The 22,946-nt window shown below is 46.0% G+C and overlaps 1 protein-coding gene across 2 annotated transcripts in view; it reads left to right on the top strand.

The window, feature by feature from the left end:
• The window catches only part of LOC142049366 (DDB1- and CUL4-associated factor 12-like), a 42,517-nt gene that overhangs the window by 17,353 nt on the left and 2,218 nt on the right, over nucleotides 1–22,946 (top strand). Inside the window, exons 5-9 of one of the 2 annotated variants that reach the window (XM_075077024.1) lie at nucleotides 10,912–11,105; nucleotides 12,063–12,128; nucleotides 12,822–12,984; nucleotides 16,673–16,857; nucleotides 17,594–17,837. In XM_075077024.1, coding sequence (XP_074933125.1) covers nucleotides 10,912–11,105; nucleotides 12,063–12,128; nucleotides 12,822–12,984; nucleotides 16,673–16,857; nucleotides 17,594–17,752 — 767 coding nt within the window. In that variant the 3' untranslated portion in view covers nucleotides 17,753–17,837. Of the gene's footprint in view, nucleotides 1–10,911; nucleotides 11,106–12,062; nucleotides 12,129–12,821; nucleotides 12,985–16,672; nucleotides 16,858–17,593; nucleotides 17,838–22,946 lie in introns of those variants that run through there. The other variant, XM_075077025.1, reaches the window with a different exon arrangement.

Here is a 22,946-nt window from a genome sequence, read left to right on the forward strand (position 1 = left end):
TTTGAGAAAGGAAAGGAAATAGTTCAAATCCTCCTGAAAGCTGGTTTCGCCATAAAACAAAGTAAAGTTAAGGGACCTGCACGAGAAATCCAGTTCTTGGGAATAAAATGGCAAGATGGTCGTCGTCAGATCCCCATGGATGTGATCAACAAAATAACAGCCATGTCTCCACCAACTAGCAAAAAGGAAACACAAGCTTTCTTGGGCGTTGTGGGTTTTTGGAGAATGCATATTCCACACTACAGTCTGATCATGAGCCCTCTCTATCAAGTGACCCGGAAAAAGAATGATTTCAAATGGGGCCCTGAACAACAACAAGCCTTTGAACAGATTAAACGAGAAATAGTTCATGCAGTAGCTCTTGGGCCAGGCCGGGCAGGACAAGATGTAAAAAATGTGCTCTACACCGCAGCCGGGGAGAATGGCCCTACCTGGAGCCTCTGGCAGAAAGCACATGGGGAGACCCGAGGTCGACCCCTAGGGTTTTGGAGTCGGGGTTACAGAGGGTCCGAAGCCCGCTACACTCCAACTGAAAAAGAGATATTGGCAGCATATGAAGGGGTTCAAGCTGCTTCAGAAGTGGTTGGTACTGAAGCACAGTTGCTCCTGGCACCCCGACTGCCAGTGCTGGGCTGGATGTTCAAAGGAAACATCCCCTCTACACACCATGGAACTGATGCTACGTGGAGTAAATGGATTGCACTGATTACCCAGCGGACTCGAGTAGGAAACCCCAGTCGCCCAGGAATCTTGGAAGTGATTATGGACTGGCCAGAAGGCAAAGACTTTGGAATATCACCAGAGGAGGAGGTGACACGTGCTGAAGAAGCCCCACTGTATAACACACTGCCAGAAAAGGAGAAGCAGTATGCCCTGTTCACTGATGGGTCCTGTCGCCTTGTGGGAAAGCACCGGAGATGGAAGGCTGCTGTATGGAGTCCTACACGACAAGTAGCAGAAACTGCTGAAGGAGAAGGTGAATCGAGCCAGTTTGCAGAGGTAAAGGCCATCCAGCTGGCCTTAGACATTGCTGAACGGGAAAAGTGGCCAGTGCTCTATCTCTATACTGACTCCTGGATGGTGGCAAATGCCTTGTGGGGCTGGCTGCAGCAGTGGAAGCAAAGCAACTGGCAGCGCAGAGGCAAACCCATCTGGGCTGCCACATTGTGGCAAGATATTGCTGCCCGGGTAGGGAACCTGGTTGTAAAGGTACGGCATGTGGATGCTCACGCCCCCAAGAGTCAGGCCACTGAAGAACATCGGAACAACCAGCAGGTAGATCAGGCTGCCAAGATTGAAGTGGCTGAGGTGGATCTGGACTGGCAACATAAGGGTGAACTATTTCTAGCTCGGTGGGCCCATGACACCTCAGGCCATCAAGGGAGAGATGCAACATACAGGTGGGCTCGTGATCGAGGGGTGGACTTGACCATGGACGCTATTGCACAGGCTTTCCATGAATGTGACTCATGTGCTGCAATCAAGCAAGCGAAGCGGGTAAAGCCTCTGTGGTATGGGGGACGATGGCTGAAATATAAATATGGGGAGGCCTGGCAAATTGACTATATCACACTCCCACAGACCCGCCAAGGCAAGCGCCATGTGCTTACAATGGTAGAAACGACGACTGGCTGGCTGGAAACATATCCTGTCCCCCACGCCACTGCCCGGAACACTATCCTGGGTCTCGAAAAACAAGTGCTGTGGCGACATGGCACCCCAGAGAGAATTGAGTCAGACAACGGGACTCATTTCCGAAATAACCTCGTAGACACCTGGGCCAAAGAGCACGGCATTGAGTGGGTGTATCACATCCCCTATCACGCACCAGCCTCTGGGAAAATCGAAAGATACAATGGACTATTGAAGATGACACTGAGAGCAATGGGGGGGTGGAACATTTAAACACTGGGATACACATTTAGCAAAAGCCACCTGGTTAGTCAACACGAGGGGATCTGCCAGGCGAGCTGGCCCTCCCCAATCAGAATCCTTACGTACTGTGGAAGGGGATAGAGTCCCTGTAGTGCACATAAAAAATATGCTGGGCAAGACAGTCTGGGTTATTCCTGCTTCCAGCAGAGGCAAACCCACTCGTGGGGTTGCGTTTGCTCGAGGACCTGGGTGCACTTGGTGGGTGATGCGGGAGGATGGAGAAGTCCGGTGTGTACCTCAGGGGGATTTAATTTTGGGTGAAAACAGCCAATGAACTGAATAATATGCTGTTAATTGCTATATGATGTTGTATGTCATCACTACTATGGTTGCATCAATGGAATGTTATCATGGTGGGAATCTCCCAATTAATAATAATAGCGAATGAACCTTCAATGGAACCAGGCAAAGTGCAGCAGTGAGAGAACAAGAACTACCAGTGCAGCGGTGATGGAACAAGGACTGACATGCAACCACCTGACCCCACGCACACCGCCTCTCTGAAGGACCCTTACAAGAGATGAAATCCAAAGTCATTGACTAAATGAACTCAATGGACATTCCACAGGCATTCTACAGGGGTGTTCCATAGACTAGGGGAATGATAAATGAAAATCTGTATAGAGAGAGAGATATATATTGTTAAAGGATGAGAAGATGGATAGGGATTATTGAATTTGTACTGAATAGTATGGGACCTGAGCATGATGTCAATGATATGGAATAAGGGGTGGATACTGTCATGGTTTCAGCTGGGATAGAGTTAATTTTCTTCACGCTAGCTGGTATAGTGCTGTGCTTTGAAATTAGCAGGGAAAGAAAAAATCCTGTTGAGATAACACACAGATGTTTAGGCTGTTGCTGGGTAGCGCTTATACTAGTCAAGGGCATGTCCAGCCTCCCATGCTCTGCTGGGTGCACAAGAAGCTGGGAGGGGAGGGGGCACAGCTAAGAGAGCGGATTCAAACTGACCAAAGGGATATTCCATATCATGTAACGTCATGCCCAGTATGCTACCTGGGAGGGGCTGGCCGGGGGAGGGAGGGAGCAATCGTGGCTCGGGGACGGGGCAGCGTCGTTCGGCGGGTGGTGAGCGGCTGTATCGTTCGTGTTTCTGCATTTTTTTTTTCCCTGTTTTCGCTTTCCTTCCCTTTCGCTTTCCTTCCCTTTCGCTTTCCTTCCCTTTCGCTTTCCTTCCCTTTCGCTTTCCTTCCCTTTCGCTTTCCTTCCCTTTCGCTTTCCTTCCCTTTCGCTTTCCTTCCCTTTCGCTTTCCTTCCCTTTCGCTTTCCTTCCCTTTCGCTTTCCTTCCCTTTCGCTTTCCTTCCCTTTCGCTTTCCTTCCCTTTCGCTTTCCTTCCCTTTCGCTTTTATTATATTGTGCTGGTTTTGGCTGAGAAGGGGTTAATTCTCCTCACTGTGGGGGTCGGCTACCTTTCCAGCTTCCCGCCCTCTGCCGCGTGGCGTGGCGGGGGGGCTGGGAGGGGCAGGGCCATGGTGGGGGCGGCTGACCCCGACTGGCCAATGGCAGGTTCATTCCATACCATGTGACACCATGGCCAGTATATTGAGGGGGGGGCAGTGACAGCGCGGGGGCGGCGCGGCGTCGGGTCGGCGGGCGTCGTGCGTCGTGCGGCTGCGGCGCGTGCGGTTTGTTCCGGCGGTTCGTTCCCCCTCCCCCCCTCCCTTCCCCCCTCCCCCGGGGCTTTGCGCCTCTCATTGTTCTCCTTTACATTGCATTTCTACTGTTGTTTCTTTTAATTTTAATTATTAAACTGTTCTTATCCCAACCCACGAGCGTTACCCTTCTGATTCTCTCCCCCATCTACCGGTGGGGGAGTGAGCGAGCGGCTGTGTGGGGCTGAGCTGCCGCTAAACCACGACAGTCTTTTTGGCGCCCAACGTGGGGCTCAAGGGTTGGAGATAACAACAGCTGCTGGTCACAGCACCATGTTGTCCTTTTTGCAGTTGGTGTTAAAAATCGGTGTTGGTTGTTTGAGTCTGCTGTGTTCTGCTGTGATTAGTAATGTTTTGCCTAGAAGATTTGTTATACAAACACTCGTTTTCAGCTTTATCTGGTATTTGGGGTTTTTGCTGAAACTGTTACTGTACTTCGGATACCACCTTGTTGAGGCAATTAGCAATTATACCTCCTCCTCTGAGAGATTTTATATGGAGGAAATACAGAATAGTACCTTTGCAACTTTGTTCTATGATGTCCGTGCCTTTGTTACAACAACGTTTTTGTATCTTGAACATCCTTGGGTGGTTAAGGTGCACTTATTGTTAGTTTTTGGGCATGTTGTTTTGGTTTTGACTAAGCAACTGAAGAATATCACCCAGAAATCTGCCCCGAGGCTTGATAGTTACGAGTGGCAGGGCATGTGGGATAGCATGGGCAAATACCTAGGGCAGTGGGCACCCCCAGTGTTTTGGAGTTTCACCCCCGAACAAGTGCAGAATCCTAAAAAACTAGTAGAATATTTGGAGGAAGTATGTTGTTACGCTGGGAACTCCAGAGAGACACAGATAACTGCAACGTGCTGGGGCCTGGCCCATGCATACAGAGCCCTGCTCAACAGTATTCAGTGCCCCCAGGGGGAAGAGAATGTCTCTGGATTGAAAGGCAAAGTGACTGGCACTGTAGACAATCCAGCCCTGAGGACAGGCACTGCAGCCACTCAAACCCCCACAACAAGTACCGGAGCTAGCTCAGAAAATAAACCCGTACCAGTATCAGTTGCCCCCATACACAAGACGAAATATTGGAAGCGGACATCAACTCGTTTAGAACGGGATGATGAAGAACCAGGGCCATCGCGGGGAGAGGAGGGAGAAGTCATAAATGAAATAGAGACCACCCGATCCCTGTCCTTAAGCGAGTTGCGAGATATGCGAAAAGATTATAGCCGTCGTTCAGGTGAGCACATTGTCACCTGGCTGCTCCGATGCTGGGATAATGGGGCCAGTAGCCTGGAACTAGAGGGAAAAGAAGCCAAACAATTGGGATCCCTTTCTGGGGAAGGGGGCGTTGACAAAGCAATTGGAAAAAAACCACAAGCCCTCAGCCTCTGGAGGCGACTCCTGTCTGGAGTGAAGGAAAGGTATCCCTTTAAAGAAGATGTTACATATCGTCCAGGAAAATGGACAACTATGGAGAAAGGCATCCAGTATCTCAGGGAATTAGCTGTGTTTGAGGTGATTTATGGTGACCTGGATGATCAACGGTCATCCAAAGATCCAGATGAAGCCGAGTGCACACGACCCATGTGGCGGAAGTTTGTACGGAGCGCACCATCTTCGCATGCAAACTCATTGGCAGTGATGTCCTGGAAAGATGACGAGACACCAACGGTGGAAGTGGTGATAGATAGACTCCGGGATTACGAAACAAATATCTCTTCCTCGCTTGTCTCTGCTGTGGAGAAACTGTCCCAAGAGGTCCAGCAACTCAAAGAAGATCTGTCCTACTCCCCACCTCGACAGAGCAGTGTCTCAGCTGTTAGGAATAAGCGTCCTTTGGCTCAAAGAAGGGGATACACACCACGGGCCACCCTATGGTTCTACCTGCGTGACCACGGAGAGGACATGATGAGGTGGGATGGCAAGCCTACTTCGACCCTACAGGCACGAGTACATGAACTGCAAGGAAGAACAGTCACTCAGGGAGGCTCTTCCAGGAAAGCTGCTGCTCCAGTTTCCAGCGAGCAAGTCCCCAGACAGAGGAGTAGAAGCGCAGATTTTATTTCTAAGTGTAATAGAGGGACTCCTGATTGACATTTACAGGAAGTGAGTTGTGACTGCCATGATCAGGACTAGAGGGGCCCTGCCTCCAGCCGGGTGGAGGAAAGGGATAACCGGGCTTACTGGACTGTGTGGATCCGACGGCCCGGCACGTCCGACCCACAGGAGTATAAAGCTTTAGTGGACACCAGCGCACAGTGCACCTTAATGCCATCAAACTATATAGGGGCAGAACCCATCAGCATTGCTGGAGTGACGGGGGATCTCAACAGCTAACTGTATTGGAGGCCGAAGTGAGCCTCACTGGGAATGAGTGGCAGAAGCACCCCATTGTGACTGGCCCAGAGGCTCCGTGCATCCTTGGCATAGACTACCTTAGGAGAGGGTATTTCAAGGACCCAAAAGGTTACAAGTGGGCTTTTGGTGTAGCTGCCTTGGAGACGGCGGAAACTGAACAGCTGTCTACCTTGCCCGGTTTCTCAAAGGACCCTTCTGTGGTGGGGTTGCTGAAGGTCAAAGAACAACAGGTGCCAATCGCCACCACAACAGTGCACCGGCGGCAATATCGCACCAACGGAGACTCTCTGATCCCCATCCATTAACTCATTCACCAACTGAGGAGCCAAGGAGTCATCAGTAAGACCCACTCACCCTTTAACAGTCCCATATGGCCAGTCCGGAAGTCTAATGGAGAGTGGAGACTAACAGTAGACTATCGTGGCCTGAATGAAGTCACTCCACCGTTGAGTGCTGCTGTGCCAGACATGCTAGAACTTCAATACGAACTGGAGTCAAAGGCGGCCAAGTGGTATGCCACAACTGATATTGCTAATGCATTCTTCTCAATCCCTCTGGCAGCAGAGTGCAGGCCACAGTTTGCTTTCACATGGAGGGGCGTCCAGTACACCTGGAATCGACTGCCCCAGGGGTGGAAACACAGTCCTACCATTTGCCATGGACTGATTCAGACTGTACTGGAACAGGGAGACGCTCCAGAACACCTTCAATACATTGATGACATCATTGTGTGGGGCAACACAGCAGAAGAAGTTTTTGAGAAAGGTGAGAAAATAGTCCAAATCCTTCTGAAGGCTGGTTTTGCCATAAAACAAAGTAAGGTGAAGGGACCTGCACGAGAAATCCAGTTCTTAGGAATCAAATGGCAAGATGGTCGTCGTCAGATTCCAATGGATGTGATCAACAAAATAGCAGCCATGTCTCCACCAACTAGTAAAAAGGAAACACAAGCTTTCTTGGGCGTTGTGGGTTTTTGGAGAATGCATATTCCAAATTACAGTCTGATCGTGAGCCCTCTCTATCAAGTGACCCGGAAAAAGAATGATTTCAAATGGGGCCCTGAGCAACGACAAGCCTTTGAACAGATTAAACGAGAAATAGTCCATGCAGTAGCTCTTGGGCCAGTCCGGGCAGGACAAGATGTAAAAAATGTGCTCTACACTGCAGCCGGGGAGAATGGCCCTACCTGGAGCCTCTGGCAGAAAGCACATGGGGAGACCCCAGGTCGACCCCTAGGGTTTTGGAGTCGGGGATACAGAGGGTCTGAAGCCCGTTATACTCCAACTGAAAAAGAGATATTGGCAGCATATGAAAGGGTTCGAGCTGCTTCAGAAGTGGTTGGTACTGAGGCACAGTTGCTCCTGGCACCCCGACTGCCAGTGCTGGGCTGGATGTTCAAAGGAAACATCCCCTCTACACACCATGCAACTGATGCTACGTGGAGTAAATGGGTTGCACTGATCACCCAGCAGGCTCGAGTAGGAAACCCCAGTCGCCCAGGAATCTTGGAAGTGATCATGGACTGGCCAGAAGGCAAAGATTTTGGATTATCACCAGAGGAGGAGGTGACATGTGCTGTAGAAGCCCCACTGTATAACAAACTGCCAGAAGATGAGAAGCAATATGCCCTGTTTACTGATGGGTCCTGTCGCCTTGTGGGAAAGCACCGGAGATGGAAGGCTGCTGTATGGTGTCCTACATGACAAGTAGCAGAAACTGCTGAAGGAGAAGGTGAATCGAGCCAGTTTGCAGAGGTAAAGGCCATCCAGCTGGCCTTAGACATCGCTGAACGGGAAAAGTGGCCAGTGCTCTATCTCTATACTGGCTCCTGGATGGTGGCAAATGCCTTGTGGGGCTGGCTGCAGCAATGGAAGCAAAGCAACTGGCAGCGCAGAGGCAAACCCATCTGGGCTGCCACATTGTGGCAAGATATTGCTGCCCGGGTAGAGAAACTGGTTGTAAAGGTACGGCATGTGGATGCTCACGTCCCCAAGAGTCGGGCCACTGAAGAACATTGGAACAACCAGCAGGTAGATCAGGCTGCCAAGATTGAAGTGGCTGAGGTGGATCTGGACTGGCAACATAAGGGTGAAGTATTTCTAGCTCGGTGGGCCCATGACACCTCAGGCCATCAAGGGAGAGATGCAACATACAGGTGGGCTCGTGATCGAGGGGTGGACTTGACCATGGATATTATTGCACAGGTTATCCACGAATGTGACACATGCGCTGCAATCAAGCAAGCAAAGCGGGTAAAGCCTCTGTGGTATGGGGGACGATGGCTGAAATATAAATATGGGGAGGCCTGGCACATTGACTATATCACACTCCCACAGACCCGCGAAGGCAAGCGCCATGTGCTTACAATGGTAGAAACAACGACTGGCTGGCTGGAAACATATCCTGTCCCCCACGCCACTGCCCGGAACACTATCCTGGGTCTCGAAAGACAAGTCCTGTGGTGACATGGCACCCCAGAGAGAACTGAGTCAGACAACGGGACTCATTTCCGAAATAGCCTCATAGACACCTGGGCCAAAGAGCACGGCATTGAGTGGGTGTATCACATCCCCTATCACGCACCAGCCTCTGGGAAAATTGAACGGTACAATGGACTGTTAAAAACTACACTGAGAGCAATGGGGGGTGGGACATTCAAGCACTGGGATACACATTTAGCAAAAGCCACGTGGTTAGTCAACACGAGGGGATCTGCCAACCGAGCTGGCCCTGCCCAGTCAGAAATCCTACATACTGTGGAAGGGGATAGAGTCCCTGTAGTGCACACAAAAAGTATGCTGGGCAAAACAGTCTGGGTTCTTCCTGCCTCCGGCAAAGGCAAACCCATTCGTGGGATTGCTTTTGCTCGAGGACCTGGGTGCACTTGGTGGGTGATGCGGGAGGATGGAGAAATCCGATGTGTGCCTCAAGGGGATTTGATTTTGGGTGAAAACAGTCAATGAACTGAATGGCACAATGTGAACTGCTATATAATACTGTGTGTCACCTCTGTGTTGTATCAATGATATCAGAGTACGAGCCTCCCAACCCATGGAAGATCAACTATGAAACAAGCCGTGCAGCAGTGATGGAACGATGACTGACTCGGTATGCAGCAACCCAATGCCACACAGAGCACCTCTCCCACCCTAAAAGACTGATATGGCAGATGGAGCCCAGAGTCATGGACTGGGTGAACTCAAAGGACGTTTTAATGGACATTTTACAGGGAAGGTCCATGAACTAAGGGAATGATGTCTGTGTATTATGTTAAAGAATGGGAAGGGGAGGGTTGGTGGTTGGTACGGTTGTATTGGATGGTATGGGACCTGTGCATGGTGTAAATGGTATGGAATAAGGGGTGGAGAATGTGCTGGTTTTGGCTGAGAAGGGGTTAATTCTCCTCACTGTGGGGGTCGGCTACCTTTCCAGCTTCCCGCCCTCTGCCGCGTGGTGGGGGGGGGAGGGGTCTGGGAGGGGCAGGGCCATGGTGGGGGCGGCTGACCCCGACTGGCCAATGGCAGGTTCATTCCATACCACGTGACACCATGGCCAATATATTGAGGGGGGGGCAGTGGCAGCGCGGGGCGGCGCGGCGTCGGGTCGGCGGTTCGTTCCGGCGGTTCGTTCCGGCGGTTCGTTCCGGCGGTTCGTTCCCTTCCCCCTCCCCCGGGGCTTTGCGCCTCTCGTTGTTCTCCTTTACATTGCATTTCTACTGTTGTTTCTTTTAATTTTAATTATTCAACTGTTCTTATCCCAACCCACGAGCGTTACCCTTCTGATTCTCTCCCCCATCTACCGGTGGGGGAGTGAGCGAGCGGCTGTGTGGGGCTGAGCTGCCGCTAAACCACAACGTATATTAACATTATTGTCATTATTATCATAATCATTTATCATCATCATTTTATTGTAATCATTAAACTGTGCTTATCTCAACCCACAAGTTTTTTGCTCGTCCGATTCTCTTCCCCATCCCACAGGGGTGGGGTGGGGATGTGAGCGAGCGGCTGCGTGGTGTTCAGTTCCCAGCTGAGGCTGAACCACGACACCAACCCAAATATTTGCATTAAAAAAATATTAAGTCATGTTGTGTAGGGAGGAAATTGAGGTACGTGTCAAATCTGTCAGAGCTGACTTAGATGGAAGTGAGTTGCTTAAACATCAGAAGGGATGGGTATAGGACCTTGGATTAAGCCTGTGCTGATCTGTGAACCAAAGACATTTAGCTTTCTTCATCCAGTATTATTACTCTTATTGATTCATATTTTGGATTAATATCTTCAAATTCAATAGAAAAATGAGTTCTTGCTTCTTTGGCCTCAGTTCTTGTGTTACATTCTTTAAATGAAAGGTTGCATGGGTTTAAAAAAGATTTAAGAACAATTTGATACAAATTGTGGTTTGAAATAGCTGCTTCTGTTCAGTTCACAGATGTGTGTGTACATATCCATAAGCATACTGGTAGAAATCAAATGATCCAAAATTGGTGTAAATATAACTGAGTTTTCTTGGCGGTTTTTGTATTGGCTTAACAGACTCTGTCAGTCTCAGCCTTGGTAAGCCAGGCTGAACATATAGGCTATTCAGTCACCTCTGAGTTTATTATACATGTGACTCTCTAATGGTGATTGTTGTACGGGATTGTGGGTTTTGATGCATCCTAATCAGTTTGAAAACAGATGAGGTGATTTAGCTACTTGGAAGCCATGTAGACAAACTGGTTGACAATGAATTCACAATGTTATGAACTTTACAGCTCAGTAAAATCATGTTTTCGTTAATAACAATATATAGACACCAACAGCGTGTTCAGTTAGATTAAATTATTAGTAATAGTATCCTTCCTTTCTTTCAGACCCTATTGTTTATTACAGTTTCTTTTTTTAAAAAAAGGGGAATTATGTATATGTGAAATGCTGTTATGGACTATTTATTCAGGTTCCCGGGATGGTTCAATGGGTCTCTGGGAAGTCACAGAAGATGTGCTGTCCAAAAGTGATGCCAGGCATAATCTCTCTCAAGTTCCTGTCTATGCCCACATAACACACAGGGCTCTGAAAGATATCCCCAAGGAGAACACCAATCCTGACAACTGTAAAGTCCGAGCATTGGCTTTCAACAATAAGAACAAGGTCAGTAAGATAAGCAAGACAGTTGAAAAGTCCTAAAGCTGTTCATATGTATTAGAAAAAAAAGTAAACTAAATCACATTACTGGAGAAGCAACCTAATATTTTTTTCCCTGATCCTTTTGCATCTTTCTCATATGAGATGGTCGTCTTTATCTACTATGTCTGCTTCTGCCCCAAGTGATTGGAGAAGTCCAGTAGAAAAAAAAAATCGGATGTTTTCAGAAGGAACAGTTTTCTTGTGGGTTGCTGTTTTGATGGCTGAATTGTTACTGGATTGCTCAGCAAAGTGAGGTGACTGACACACAAGGCAGGCACTAGTGCTTGCTTTGGTGTTATTTTGTTGGCATTTGACAAACAGTAAATGTTAACCTCCCCCATGCTGATCTCTTGTTATTGCTAGAGGTTAATTGTACCGGGGCAAGTGGGAGTAGCAATTCATCCCCCACTACTTTTCTTTCTGCCCTCAAAGAAAAGGGAAGGTCTGAAGCAAAGGTGGGTGTGCTATCCGAAGCATGGTGCTCCTGCAGGCTTTATTTTTCACTACAGCTGTTAATTACTCCTCTGTGTTGGAGGCTTTGTGTAGCCTTTTTCAGTAGAGTAGTGCCTGGAAAGAAATGTTTACTTCAGGGTCAGAATCAGTGTAGGAGCTGCTGTAGAGAATTGCCAACCCCAGCTTGTACTGTCTAATAATTCATTATTTGAGTGTCTAACAAGATCTGTACTTTTTGAAAATGATTTTTGGTTATTTACAGTTTTATTAATTCTTATTCTACCTGGCACCTTTGTGCTTATATTGCATTCTATCAAGACCAATGTAAAATGAAAATTTATCTTGATTAAGCATGTGCGGGATTATGGATGAGTTCAATCTGGAGCATGCAACCTGCCTAGTAGAGTGTGAGTTTGTAAGGACATCTATAATACAGAAACTAACTCACTTTTTTTTTTTAATTCATAGGAACTGGGAGCTGTGTCCCTAGATGGGTATTTTCATCTTTGGAAAGCAGAGCACATGCTATCAAAGGTGCTTTTCTGTTTGTTGGTGTAAAATTTCAAAAATTCCCTAGCAGTTAAGGCTGTTCACTAGTCTTCATCTCCTTTAAATGCTTGAAGAGCAGCAGTGTTTTACAAAAACACTTAAAAGCTTTATGTAAAATGAAATGTCCTAAAAATTAGAACTTGGAGAGAAACTCCCCTTATTTTGGAGGGTGGGAGGTGCTCTTAGCTTTCTGCCAGTTCTGGGTGAGCTGAAGTGAACTGTTCCATAGGGTATGATGGATACTTGATTAGCAGCAGTGTTCATAAAGGAAGTTGCACTTAAAGTGCAATTGACGATCTATACTAGTGTATGAAGTAAGCTTTTTAACTGAGAGCTGATGTCTCTGTACGCCTGCTGAAGAAATAACAGCAGCTTAGAAAGATGTAAAACAATTTACCAAAACATCCATTGTTCTTTGCATAATACTTGGCTTCAGCCTTTATCATCTCCATTTGGTTCAGATAAGGCATCCAATTTCCTTCAGTGGTGGTTTGTTTTTTTTTTTCTCTGGGTCAGGTTGTTGCTTTTCTCTTAGCTCTTTTGTTGTGCCAAACTTATTTTTTAGCTACATATTGTTTTTTCTCACTGCAGCTTTCTTGAACGTAGCTTACAGGCTTGTTCTGTTAACATTTTTGTTCTTTTCTCATAATGCGTTGATTTGTCTTTCTCTGTTTCCAGTTACTTTCCACAAAGTTGCCATACTGCAGGGAGAACGTGTGTTTGGCTTACGGTCAGGAGTGGTCGGTGTATGCAGTAGGATCACAGGCTCATGTCTCGTTTTTGGATCCCAGGCAACCTTCTCATAATGTTAAATCTGTCTGTTCTAAAGAACGAGGCAGTGGTAAGAAATTTGTCAAAGTGTGTGCTTCAAATGGTTTGCTTGTAGAAATAGCTCTTAAGACTGCAGTAAGATAAGCTTTTAATAAATAGGAAGGGTTTTTCATGTGATAGACTAAATCATTAATAGCATATATGGGTTTTGCTTTTATGACAGTATTCCTTGAGCAACTAACAAACCAAACTTAAAAGCAACTCTGAAGTCCAGTGATAGACAACACTTGTGCTTTTATGATTGTACAACTAAATTGTACACCATCCAAATATTACTGAACTTTTAAGTGTGTGTTTTACTTCTGCTTATTTTTTACTGTGTCTTATTCTGTTTTACTTCATCTCAAAGCAAATTCAGTCTTCGTACCACTTACTACTGTCTATTCTTGCATTTTTCTCTGGGAATGGAAAAATAGCATGTTGTCTGCTCTGTGCTATCATATTGGGAGTCTGTGCTGTGAGGGAATGCTTGCTTTGTAATTTTAAAGCCGTGAGTGAGACCCTTAATTTTCAGTGTATATTTATTTGCTTTAAATATACAAAAGCTCACTCTTTTAAGAAAAAAGTTTGCAGATTTGAGCACTGTTTTCCTTTTCTGATGTGGGATGCAGTATGTCCAATTGAATCTTACACCAGGGCCGAGTGTGAGGGCTTGCAGGGTGCATGGTCCCATAAGCTTCTTCCCATACCCTTTTATTTTCAAGCATGAGAAGGCACTGTGCTGTGATGCCCATTTTAAACTATATTAATCCCAGGCTAATAAGTTGCAGTCCTTATTTAGCTTGGCTCTAGGCATCCATCTCTTCATTGGGCAAGTTATCAAAAGAGAATGCATGTAGGCAAGGATTAGGAGTTTTATTTATATGGTTACTGGAGTTCAAATGGTGCTGTCTAGATAAATGTCAGGGTCCACTTTTTTCAGATACAGGAGAAGTTTCTGTAGCAGAAAAGGTGCTTCACCAGCTCATGTTGTCACCCGAACATCTTACCAGCAACAGCCCTTGTCCTGACCCACTGTCGGTGAGGGCTCTGTGGAGGTCCTGATGCTGTCACCCTTCAGTATCATAGGGAAGAAATACCAAGACACTGGAGTGTGGTGCCCAGTGGTGGCTGAAAGCTTCTGCCTTGAGTATGTGATCATCCCTGCTGGGGGGGATGATCTATGTGTAGGCAGTATTTCTGGGGCACTAGTTCATGTCTGGAGAAAGCATTTGTTCAATGCTGTTTTCTGTTCTGCATAGTAGGCGGATCTTTTTCTTTTGCATGGTGGTGGAGGCACTTAATTCCCAAGATAGTGTTTCAACTTTCTGTTGTTCTCACTGGGACTTGGAGTGGTGAGCACCTCTAGAAAGTAGACTGTTTATTGATTTGCGGACTAAAATCTGGGTTGACTTTTAAGTTCTTTGAAGTGTTACCTGAATGTGCTTTCAGCTTCCAAATGTACCTGCTGAATGTAGTAAGTCCACGTTAACTTCAGATTGTTAGTGTTGCATACAAAAGCAGGTCAGAGAAAGGACACTTAGACTGGAACCGGGGGTGGTTTTTACCTAGTGTAACCCTGTCTGCTCTACGTGAGAAGGTAGCTAATGCTTTTTAGTGCCTCTTGTAAGTGTTGCTTTTCTTAGCAGCTGTATAGGGAAGTGCAGGCCCTGGACTCTAGTTCTTGATCTGTGAGAGCAACTGCTTTCTGCTCAGCTGGTATGCAGTGCAATGTCGTGTGTCCTTGACTTTATGTCCTGAAGGCAGCAATGTTAACGTAGTGGACAGAGCTTGTGCAGTACAGACTCTGTGCCTACTCTGTGTAGGGGACACTACTGTGTCTTCATTTCCTTCTGGGATATGTAGAGCCTCCCTGCCTCTCAGGAGCAAGACTCAATTTGCTGACCCAAATAGTCCAGGTCCACAGGTGGTAGAGTGCTGGGAATGTAGGAGAGCTTACCATGATCAGTTCTAGGCACAAGTTGTGCTTTTAGTTTGGCAATGATTAATCTGAGGTACTTCAGCTCTTTAGAAGCCAATTTGAAGTGCTGTTCTTGAAAGCCTGTTCTAATCATCCTCTTAGTAGTGGGTACATCAGATTCCTTCAGTTAATTTTTTTTTATTAGAGAAAGATCCACAGTCATTCTGCATTTTATAGCTTTTTGTTAATAAATTGCATTGAAAAGTATATGCCGTCTGCTTTCATACTCCACCTGTTTGTTAATTAAGTGTTCTGCTGGGTTGCTTGTCAAGAGCACTTTTGGAGCAAAAATAAGAGGAAGTCCCCTCTCGTGCCTTTCTCTTCTTATCCAAGTGACTGCTCTTGCTGATTGCAGAAAGCTTTAAGCCCTCTGCATGTATTTGCCAGAGCCAGGCCCTTGTAATGGGGGGGGAAGATGTCTCCAACTTGCTCAGATGCATTTGTAGTTCTCTGAATTAAAGTGGACATTCTTATGCTAATCTGGTAAATCTACTTCAGCAGGTGTGAGACTTGCACAGTGGTTTCCCATCTATTAAGCCTGCAGCCAAGACTTCACCTCACATCTGGAGCATGACAATATGGCCTTGCCTGTTCTAAGTGTGTGTCACATATGCTGGTGGTTGTGGATGTAATATCAGGTTGCTGAGGTGGAAGAATGAGGATGTGTTTCTAGTTAGGACTCTATACAGAGGGGAAAGGGAAGAGTTTATAACCTGGTGTCTCATGTTGTGCAGGAAGGAAAAGCATAGATGTGTTGGGGTTTAATCTGTGTAAAGAGTTGTTTGGGGAAGAATGCTTACACAGAACAAACCTTTTGCACAATAAATAGAGATGAGATGACAGGACACTTTGCAAATTCCTACATACAGAATCTCCCCAAGACTATTTCCAAAGGATCCTTGTTTAGCTGAGGCTTCAGATTTAGATTCTGTGAAAACAAAATTTACTCCTTTTTCTTAATCTAATGGCATCACTGAATTGTGCTAGAATGTTTTGTTTGGACTGGAAACTTCTTGTAGCTTCCCATGTTCTGGTGTAATATGGTGGTGCTTGGGCTGTAGGATTCTTAATCCGTTTTCATTGCTGGGTGAAGTGCTAAAGGTGCCAGCTATAAAAAATAAGGTGTGCTTGCGTGAGAATATTTGAGCAGGGGTAGCTTCAAAATTATTCAAGAGCCTGATCTATCTTAGCAGCAAATTGACTAGTGGTTATGGTCATACTTGCCTACAACTAGCCTGTTGATCAGCAAAATGCACTTGGTGGCAGCTGGGACAGTAATTTTTTCTTACATAATCACTTATCACAGCTTGGCAGGTAGGGTGTGAGCTCATGGAGGAAACCAATGTGATGTTCTTTCCTCTGTTGCCATGTACGCGCTCATGGTGTGCTCACTTAAAGGTTTGTGGCAGACAGAACAAAGCTGCTCTTGATCCTAAATGGCTTATGATCTTTGCTTATCTGGCAGAGCTGGGGCCTGCTGAGAATGAAGCTGCTTACTATGCACCATCAGTGTAGCTGATGGCCTCAGAGGAGAAGGGAAGTAGTATATGTAATTGGAGCTGCTGTTTCAATAGTATCAATGGGATGCTATGGAGCATAGCAGTGGGAAAACTTATATGTTGTGGAGAATACTAGTAGGTAGTTCCTCTTAAAAATATTAGACATCAAGCAAGCAGCACTGCAGAGCCAAAGCATCCATCTTCCTTACTGTGTTGTATGTCCCTTCTCTGTTTGACAGGCATTCGATCGGTGAGCTTCTATGAGCACATCATCACAGTGGGAACGGGGCAAGGTTCCTTATTGTTTTACGATATCAGAGCCCAGAGGTTCCTGGATGAAAAGCCCCTATGTGCCTGCTATGGACAGAAGCAGAAATTAGGAGGAAGTGAAATTTTGAAGTTGACTACTGGGAAAGGCTGGCTGGTGAGTAGCCATAGGGCTCAAACCAGTTCTTTTTGTAGTAATGGGAGCTATTGTATGAAATGTATCCCAGTGAAACAGCGATCATGTAACCAGTAACTGTAATCATGAAAAGAAGTGCTGCAGAATTGCTTTCTGCAAAAGCTTTATGAAAAGGTATTGGATGGTTGGTTGCTTGAGTGTAAGGCATACTGACTACTTTTCTTATGCATGGATTCATAAATGAACTAGATTTTATACCTTTATATTTTCGAATGTAACCTAACTTCTAGTTTTCAGAACCTTAAACACAAAATACGTTGCCTTCCTTTAAAAACATGCTACTCTAACGTAGTACTCAAAGTAAGAGAGATTTAATTGTGTGCAATTTTAGAAACTGTGGCTTCCTAAGGTAATGCCATAGCAGGCGCTTGAGTTCCATTTCCTGTATGTTATCATAAAGCAGCTAATGGCTTTCTCACTTCTCTCTATCTTTTGTATCATTGTGGTATAACTTTAAAAACTAATGAAACTTGCTGTCTTCCCTACCCTTCACCTTCCCCCCTCCAATGTTTGGCCCAAACGTCCTCAGAAAAAGCTTCAGGGTGACTCTGGTGTCTTCAAGTCGATCTGTCTGAAGCTTCAGGGAGTATTAACAGAAAAGATCCCTTTTTAGGCTCTGGAAGCTACCTTCTGCTTTTGTGCAACAAGGTTTTGGGTTTGTTTGGCAACAATAACAATCTAAACTTTCCTTTAACAGAATCATGATGAAACCTGGAGGAATTATTTTTCTGACACAAATTTCTTCCCAAATGCTGTTTACACCCACTGCTATGACTCGTCTGGAACGAAACTTTTTGTGGCAGGAGGCCCCCTTCCATCAGGACTTCATGGGAATTATGCTGGTCTCTGGAGCTAACGATAACTCTTTATAAATGCTGATCTTTACACAGATTTCCACTTTTCCTTCCCTTTTTTTAACAACAAAATTGTGTGATGCCATTGATTTCTGATTTAAACGCAAGTTATTTTTTGGCAGAGTTTTCTGTTGGTCTCCAACAGTCTTGTACACCTTTTTGAACCAATTTTCTGCTTTAACCTCCTTGATTCTTTATATGAAGGGTTTTTGAAATCCCTTTTTTACTGTATTTACTCCAAAAGACTCTTCCCCCACATTTCACAGAATCACAGGTTGGAAGGGACCTCAGGGATCATCTAGTCCAACCTTTCTGGGAAGAGCACAGTCTAGACAAGATGGCCCAGCACCCTGTCCAGGCGACCCTTGAAGGTGTCCAACGTGGCCGAGTCAACCACTTCCCTGGGGAGATTATTCCAATGGTTGACTGTCCTCGCTGTGAAAAATTTCCCTCTGGTGTCCAATCGGAATCTCCCCAAGAGCAACTTGTGTCCATTCCCCCTTGTCCTCTCCATGCGGCTCCGTGTAAAAAGGGGGTCTCCATCTTCTTTGTAGCTACCCCTTAAGTACTGGTACATGGTGATGAGCTCTCCTCTGAGCCTTCTTTTCTCAAGGCTGAACAAACCCAGTTCTCCCAGCCTATCCTCATATGGCAGGCTTCCCAGTCCTTTGACCATCTTGGTGGCCCTTCTCTGGATCCCTTCCAGCCTGTCCACATCCTTTTTGTATAGCGGGGACCAGAACGGGACACAGTACTCCAGGTGTGGCCTGACAAGCGCTGAGTAGAGCGGGATGGTGACGGCTTTATCTCTGCTGGTGATGCCCTTTTTGATGCAACCCAGCATCCTGTTGGCCTTCTTGGCCGCAGCAGCACACTGTTCGCTCATGTTGAGCTTCCTGTCCACCAGGACCCCCAGGTCCCTTTCGACAGAGCTGCTCTCCAGCCAGGTGGATCCCAGTCTGTGCTGCACTCCTGGATTATGTTATCCCAGGTGCGTGACCTCACACTTGTCCTTGTTGATCTTCATAAGGTTCTTGCTGGCCCACTCTTCCAGCCTATCCAGATCCTCTTGCAGAGCAGCTCTCCCTTCTGGAGTGTCTACTTCCCCACTCAATTTGGTGTCATCTGCAAACTTCATCAGGCTACACTTGATGCCGTTATCCAGCTCACTTATAAAGATATTGAATAACATTGGGCCCAATATTGATCCCTGGGGGACTCCACTTGTGACAGGTTGCCACTTGGAAAAAGAGCTATTTACCACCACCCTTTGGGTGCGGCCTGTCAGCCAGTTCCCCATCCACTGCACAGACCACTCGTCTAGGCCGTAACACATCAATTTCTCCAGGAGGAGACCGTGGGGGGCTGTATCAAAGGCCTTGGAGAAGTCTAGGTAGACAATGTCCACTGCCCGCCCCATGTCATCCAGGCAAGTCACTTTGTCATAGAAGGCCACCAGGTTTGTCAAGCACGATCTGCCCTTAGTGAAGCCGTGTTGGCTTTTCCCAATCACGTGCTTCATTTGACTTGTGATGGCCCCCAGGAGGATTCGTTCCATAACTTTCCCAGGGACTGAAGTAAGGCTGATGGGCCTATAGTTACCCAGGTCCTCCCTCGAGCCTTTCTTGTAGATAAGGGTAACATTTGCCTTCCTCCAGTCCTCTGGGACATCCCCCGTTCTCCATGACTTCTCGAAGATTACGGAGAGTGGCCTTGCGATGATGTCAGCCAGCTCGCTCAACACCCTCGGGTGGATGGCGTCAGGGCCCATCGATTTGTAGGGGTCAAGCTCCTGTAGTAATTCATGTACTAACTCTTCCTTCACTGATGGTGGGTCGGTGTTTGGATCAATCGGCAATTTTGTTCCCAAAGCCTGGGACGCAACAGTGTTGGTAAAGATAGAGGTGAAGAAAAGTGTTGAGAACCTCTGCCTTTTCTGCATCGTTGGTGACTGACTCTCCTTTTCCGTTTAACAGTGGCCCTATGTTTTCCTTCTGTTTCTGCTTATGGTTGACATGTCTGAAGAAACCTTTCTTGTTATTGTTGATGTCTACAGCCAGTTTCAATTCTAACTGGGCTTTTGCTTTCCTAACTGCATCTCTGCACTCTCTGGCAATGCCCTTGTAGTTCTCAGTGGCTAGTCCTCCACTTCTCCATTTCTGGTGTGCTTCCCTTTTGGATTTGAGTAGACCCAGGAGGTCATGGTTGAGCCAAGGGGGCCTCTTTCTCCGCTTACTTCCCTTTCCTTTGTAGGGGATAAATTGGCTTTGTGCTTCCAATAGAGAGTTCTTGAAGAACTCCCAGCACTCACTAGCTCCTTTGTCTTCCATGGAGCGAGCTGAAGTTTGCTCTTCTAAACTCCAGGCCCCTTGTCTTAGAGCTGACCTTCAGCACGCTCAGCAGGATCCCGAACTCCATAATATTGTGGTCACGGCAGCCAAGGCTATCACTAACCGAGATACTACAAAGTAGGTTTCCTTGGTTTGTGCATAGCAAGTCCATCAGTGCCTCATTCCTGGTTGGCCCATCTAGCATTTGTATCAGGAAACAGTTCTCTACGCATTCCGGGAACTTGGTGGATGACATGCGAGCTGCTGTATTGTTCTTCCAGCAGATGTCTGGGTAGTTGAAGTCACCCATAAGGACCAGGTTCTGTTGGACAGAAGCTTGCTTTAGTGCCCCAAGTATCTCTTCATCAGCACTGTCATTGTTGTTAGGAGGTCGGTAGCAGATGCCCACTGTGAGGTCCTGCTTGGAGACGAACCCTTAGACTTTAACCCAGAGGCATTCGATAGAGCAGTCGCAATCACCATAGTTGACTTTGATACATTTGAGGTTTTCCTTAATGTAGAGTGCAACTCCTCCACCTCTTCTACCCTGCCTGTCCTTACGAAAGAGCCTATAACCGTTCATCGCAATCCCCCAGTCCTTTGAGTTGTCCCACCATGTTTCAGTTACTCCTATGATGTCATAACCTTCTGAGCGGGCATGGAGCTCCAGTTCCTCCTGTTTGTTTCCTAGACTGTTTCCTAGGGAAAATTCAGGTGCTGAATCTTAAAATCTCATTAAACTTGTACTTTTTATTTTTCCATTCACCTGGTCTCATTTCCTTTTCAAGGCCTCCCACAGTCTCAGGGTATATAAATCACTATGACTCATCCAAATAATACCGAAACAGACCAACCAGAGGTTAATGTGCCTTCCTCTTCTGGTACCTTAATTTTTGTAAAGTTATCTCACAAACTTGTCACTGTCTTAGGGCTGGGTATATGCATCATCTTTTTCTAAGATGTACATGTTGAAGTTGCAACAGGTTTGTATTGCTACTTGTGACTTGTTCTATTCGCTTTAGGATGTGGTGTAGACACAAATCAATGCACTGGTTTGTCTTGGGATCAGTCTTACCTGTGACATCTAGCAGTGCTTGCGTGTATGTTAATGTGTACACAAATGCTGGATCTTCCCCATTGCCTATGATGTATACGACGCACAAACTACTCAAGGCGTTTTACAATGTACGGTGATCACAACTTGTTGCCTGAGGGTAGGATGTCTTAGAGTGAACTGGTTTTAATGGTTTTTTTTTTCCCAAATATATTTAATAAGATCCAAAGCCTTGGGTGGGGGTGGGGGGGGAACAAAACACAAAACAAAAAATCAGGACTTGCTGATGCCTGGATTAGGTACAAAAGCCAGGTTCTGATGTTTGTTAACAACTCTTGCAATTCCACCCATTTAACAGAGCCTTTCTCGGCTTGCTTTTTCTGTTGCGAGCTGTGTCAGAAACAGCACTGGATCCCGAACTATCACAGAAGCTGTCAAGTGAAGTAGTAACAGCTCTCTTCAAATGCTACAGTGCACGTTTTTAATTGTAAGGTAAAACTGTTCAAAATTATTAATGCAGCTTGCAAATGGGACAGTGGGAAATTGCAGATAGTACTGAAAACCAGCCTGTCTGTACATGGGGCTCAGTGTTCAGAGTTACCTTGTAAATTGTTTCTCTTCTCTGAGAAGTTGTTTTTTTTTTTTTTTTCTTAAATACAAAGACATTACATGTTTGGCTTTGTTTTCTGAATTGGCAAAGGATATCTTAAACTCCAACTGACATCTGGAATTTAGGCTGAGTTTGTCTCTTATGCAGATAGCAGAGGATGGTGTGATTGATACAAGCTGTCCCTTCCGAGCTGTAAGGTTAATTTGACCATAAGAGCATGGAAACAGAAACACTTCTTCCCTTGCTGTGGCCTTCAATGGGCATGCATATCCACAATTAACTGAAGTAGTATTGCATTCTGTTGATCCATGAGGCTACCTTTGTTTTTAGAATCAGTACGATGAGTCATCAGTGTATTGACACTAATACATAGTCAAGGAGCTCTAACGTATGTATATTTTCTGTGCTAACTGTATTTGTTCTCTGTATCCCAGTGCAGACTTAATCTGGAGTTTTCTTTTTAGTTCTTGCTAACTTTTGAGTTTCTTCAAATTCAGTAAAGTCCTGTTTTTATCACACTCACTTTTCAGAGTAGAACAGATTGGTTTAACTTTGTTTTGTAATCTTTAGCACCTTCCTCTTTTCCCCTTTCTTCCTAGTTCACCTTTAATAATCAGTTCAAAGCTGCTTGCCTAGTCCAAAAAATATTGAGTCATAATAAAACCTGTAGCCCACTGTAGAAAGAGCACTCTGTGCTTTTACCATAAACTTCAGTGGCTGGCTGCTGCCTTGGAAGTGGGGACTCCATTCCTGCACAGTCTACAGAAGCTGAGAATCTCTTGCATCTGTATTGTACAGTGGATGTCAGCAGATCAGGAAGTGGAGGAGCCCTGTGTCTGCACCCAGTGTGTTTGTTAAACTGATCAGTGGTGGTTTAGTCAACCAGAGAACTGGCATCTTTGGCTGCTACTCGATGTTATAACTAAAGATTACATTGAGGGCAAAACCAGGAGGGTGCATCAGTGACTTTCTGCTGACTTGATCCCATTTAAAGGCTTTCTCCACAGACTTTTTTCTTTTGCGTATTTGGTGGATTGTGGAAAAAAAACTGTGCTATAGTAGGTCTATGAGCTAAACCCTAACTCTGTGCTCAAAAGGCAAAAGTTGTTATAATGAGCTTTGGCCAGCAGTAATGCCAAAGGCTGGCTATGCTCAGAGATGAGCTGGTAATGGAGTGTTTGAGCAATGGAAGTCTTGAGGGT

Source organism: Phalacrocorax aristotelis, chromosome W (genome assembly GCF_949628215.1).
Source record: "Phalacrocorax aristotelis chromosome W, bGulAri2.1, whole genome shotgun sequence".
Taxonomy (NCBI): domain Eukaryota; kingdom Metazoa; phylum Chordata; class Aves; order Suliformes; family Phalacrocoracidae; genus Phalacrocorax; species Phalacrocorax aristotelis.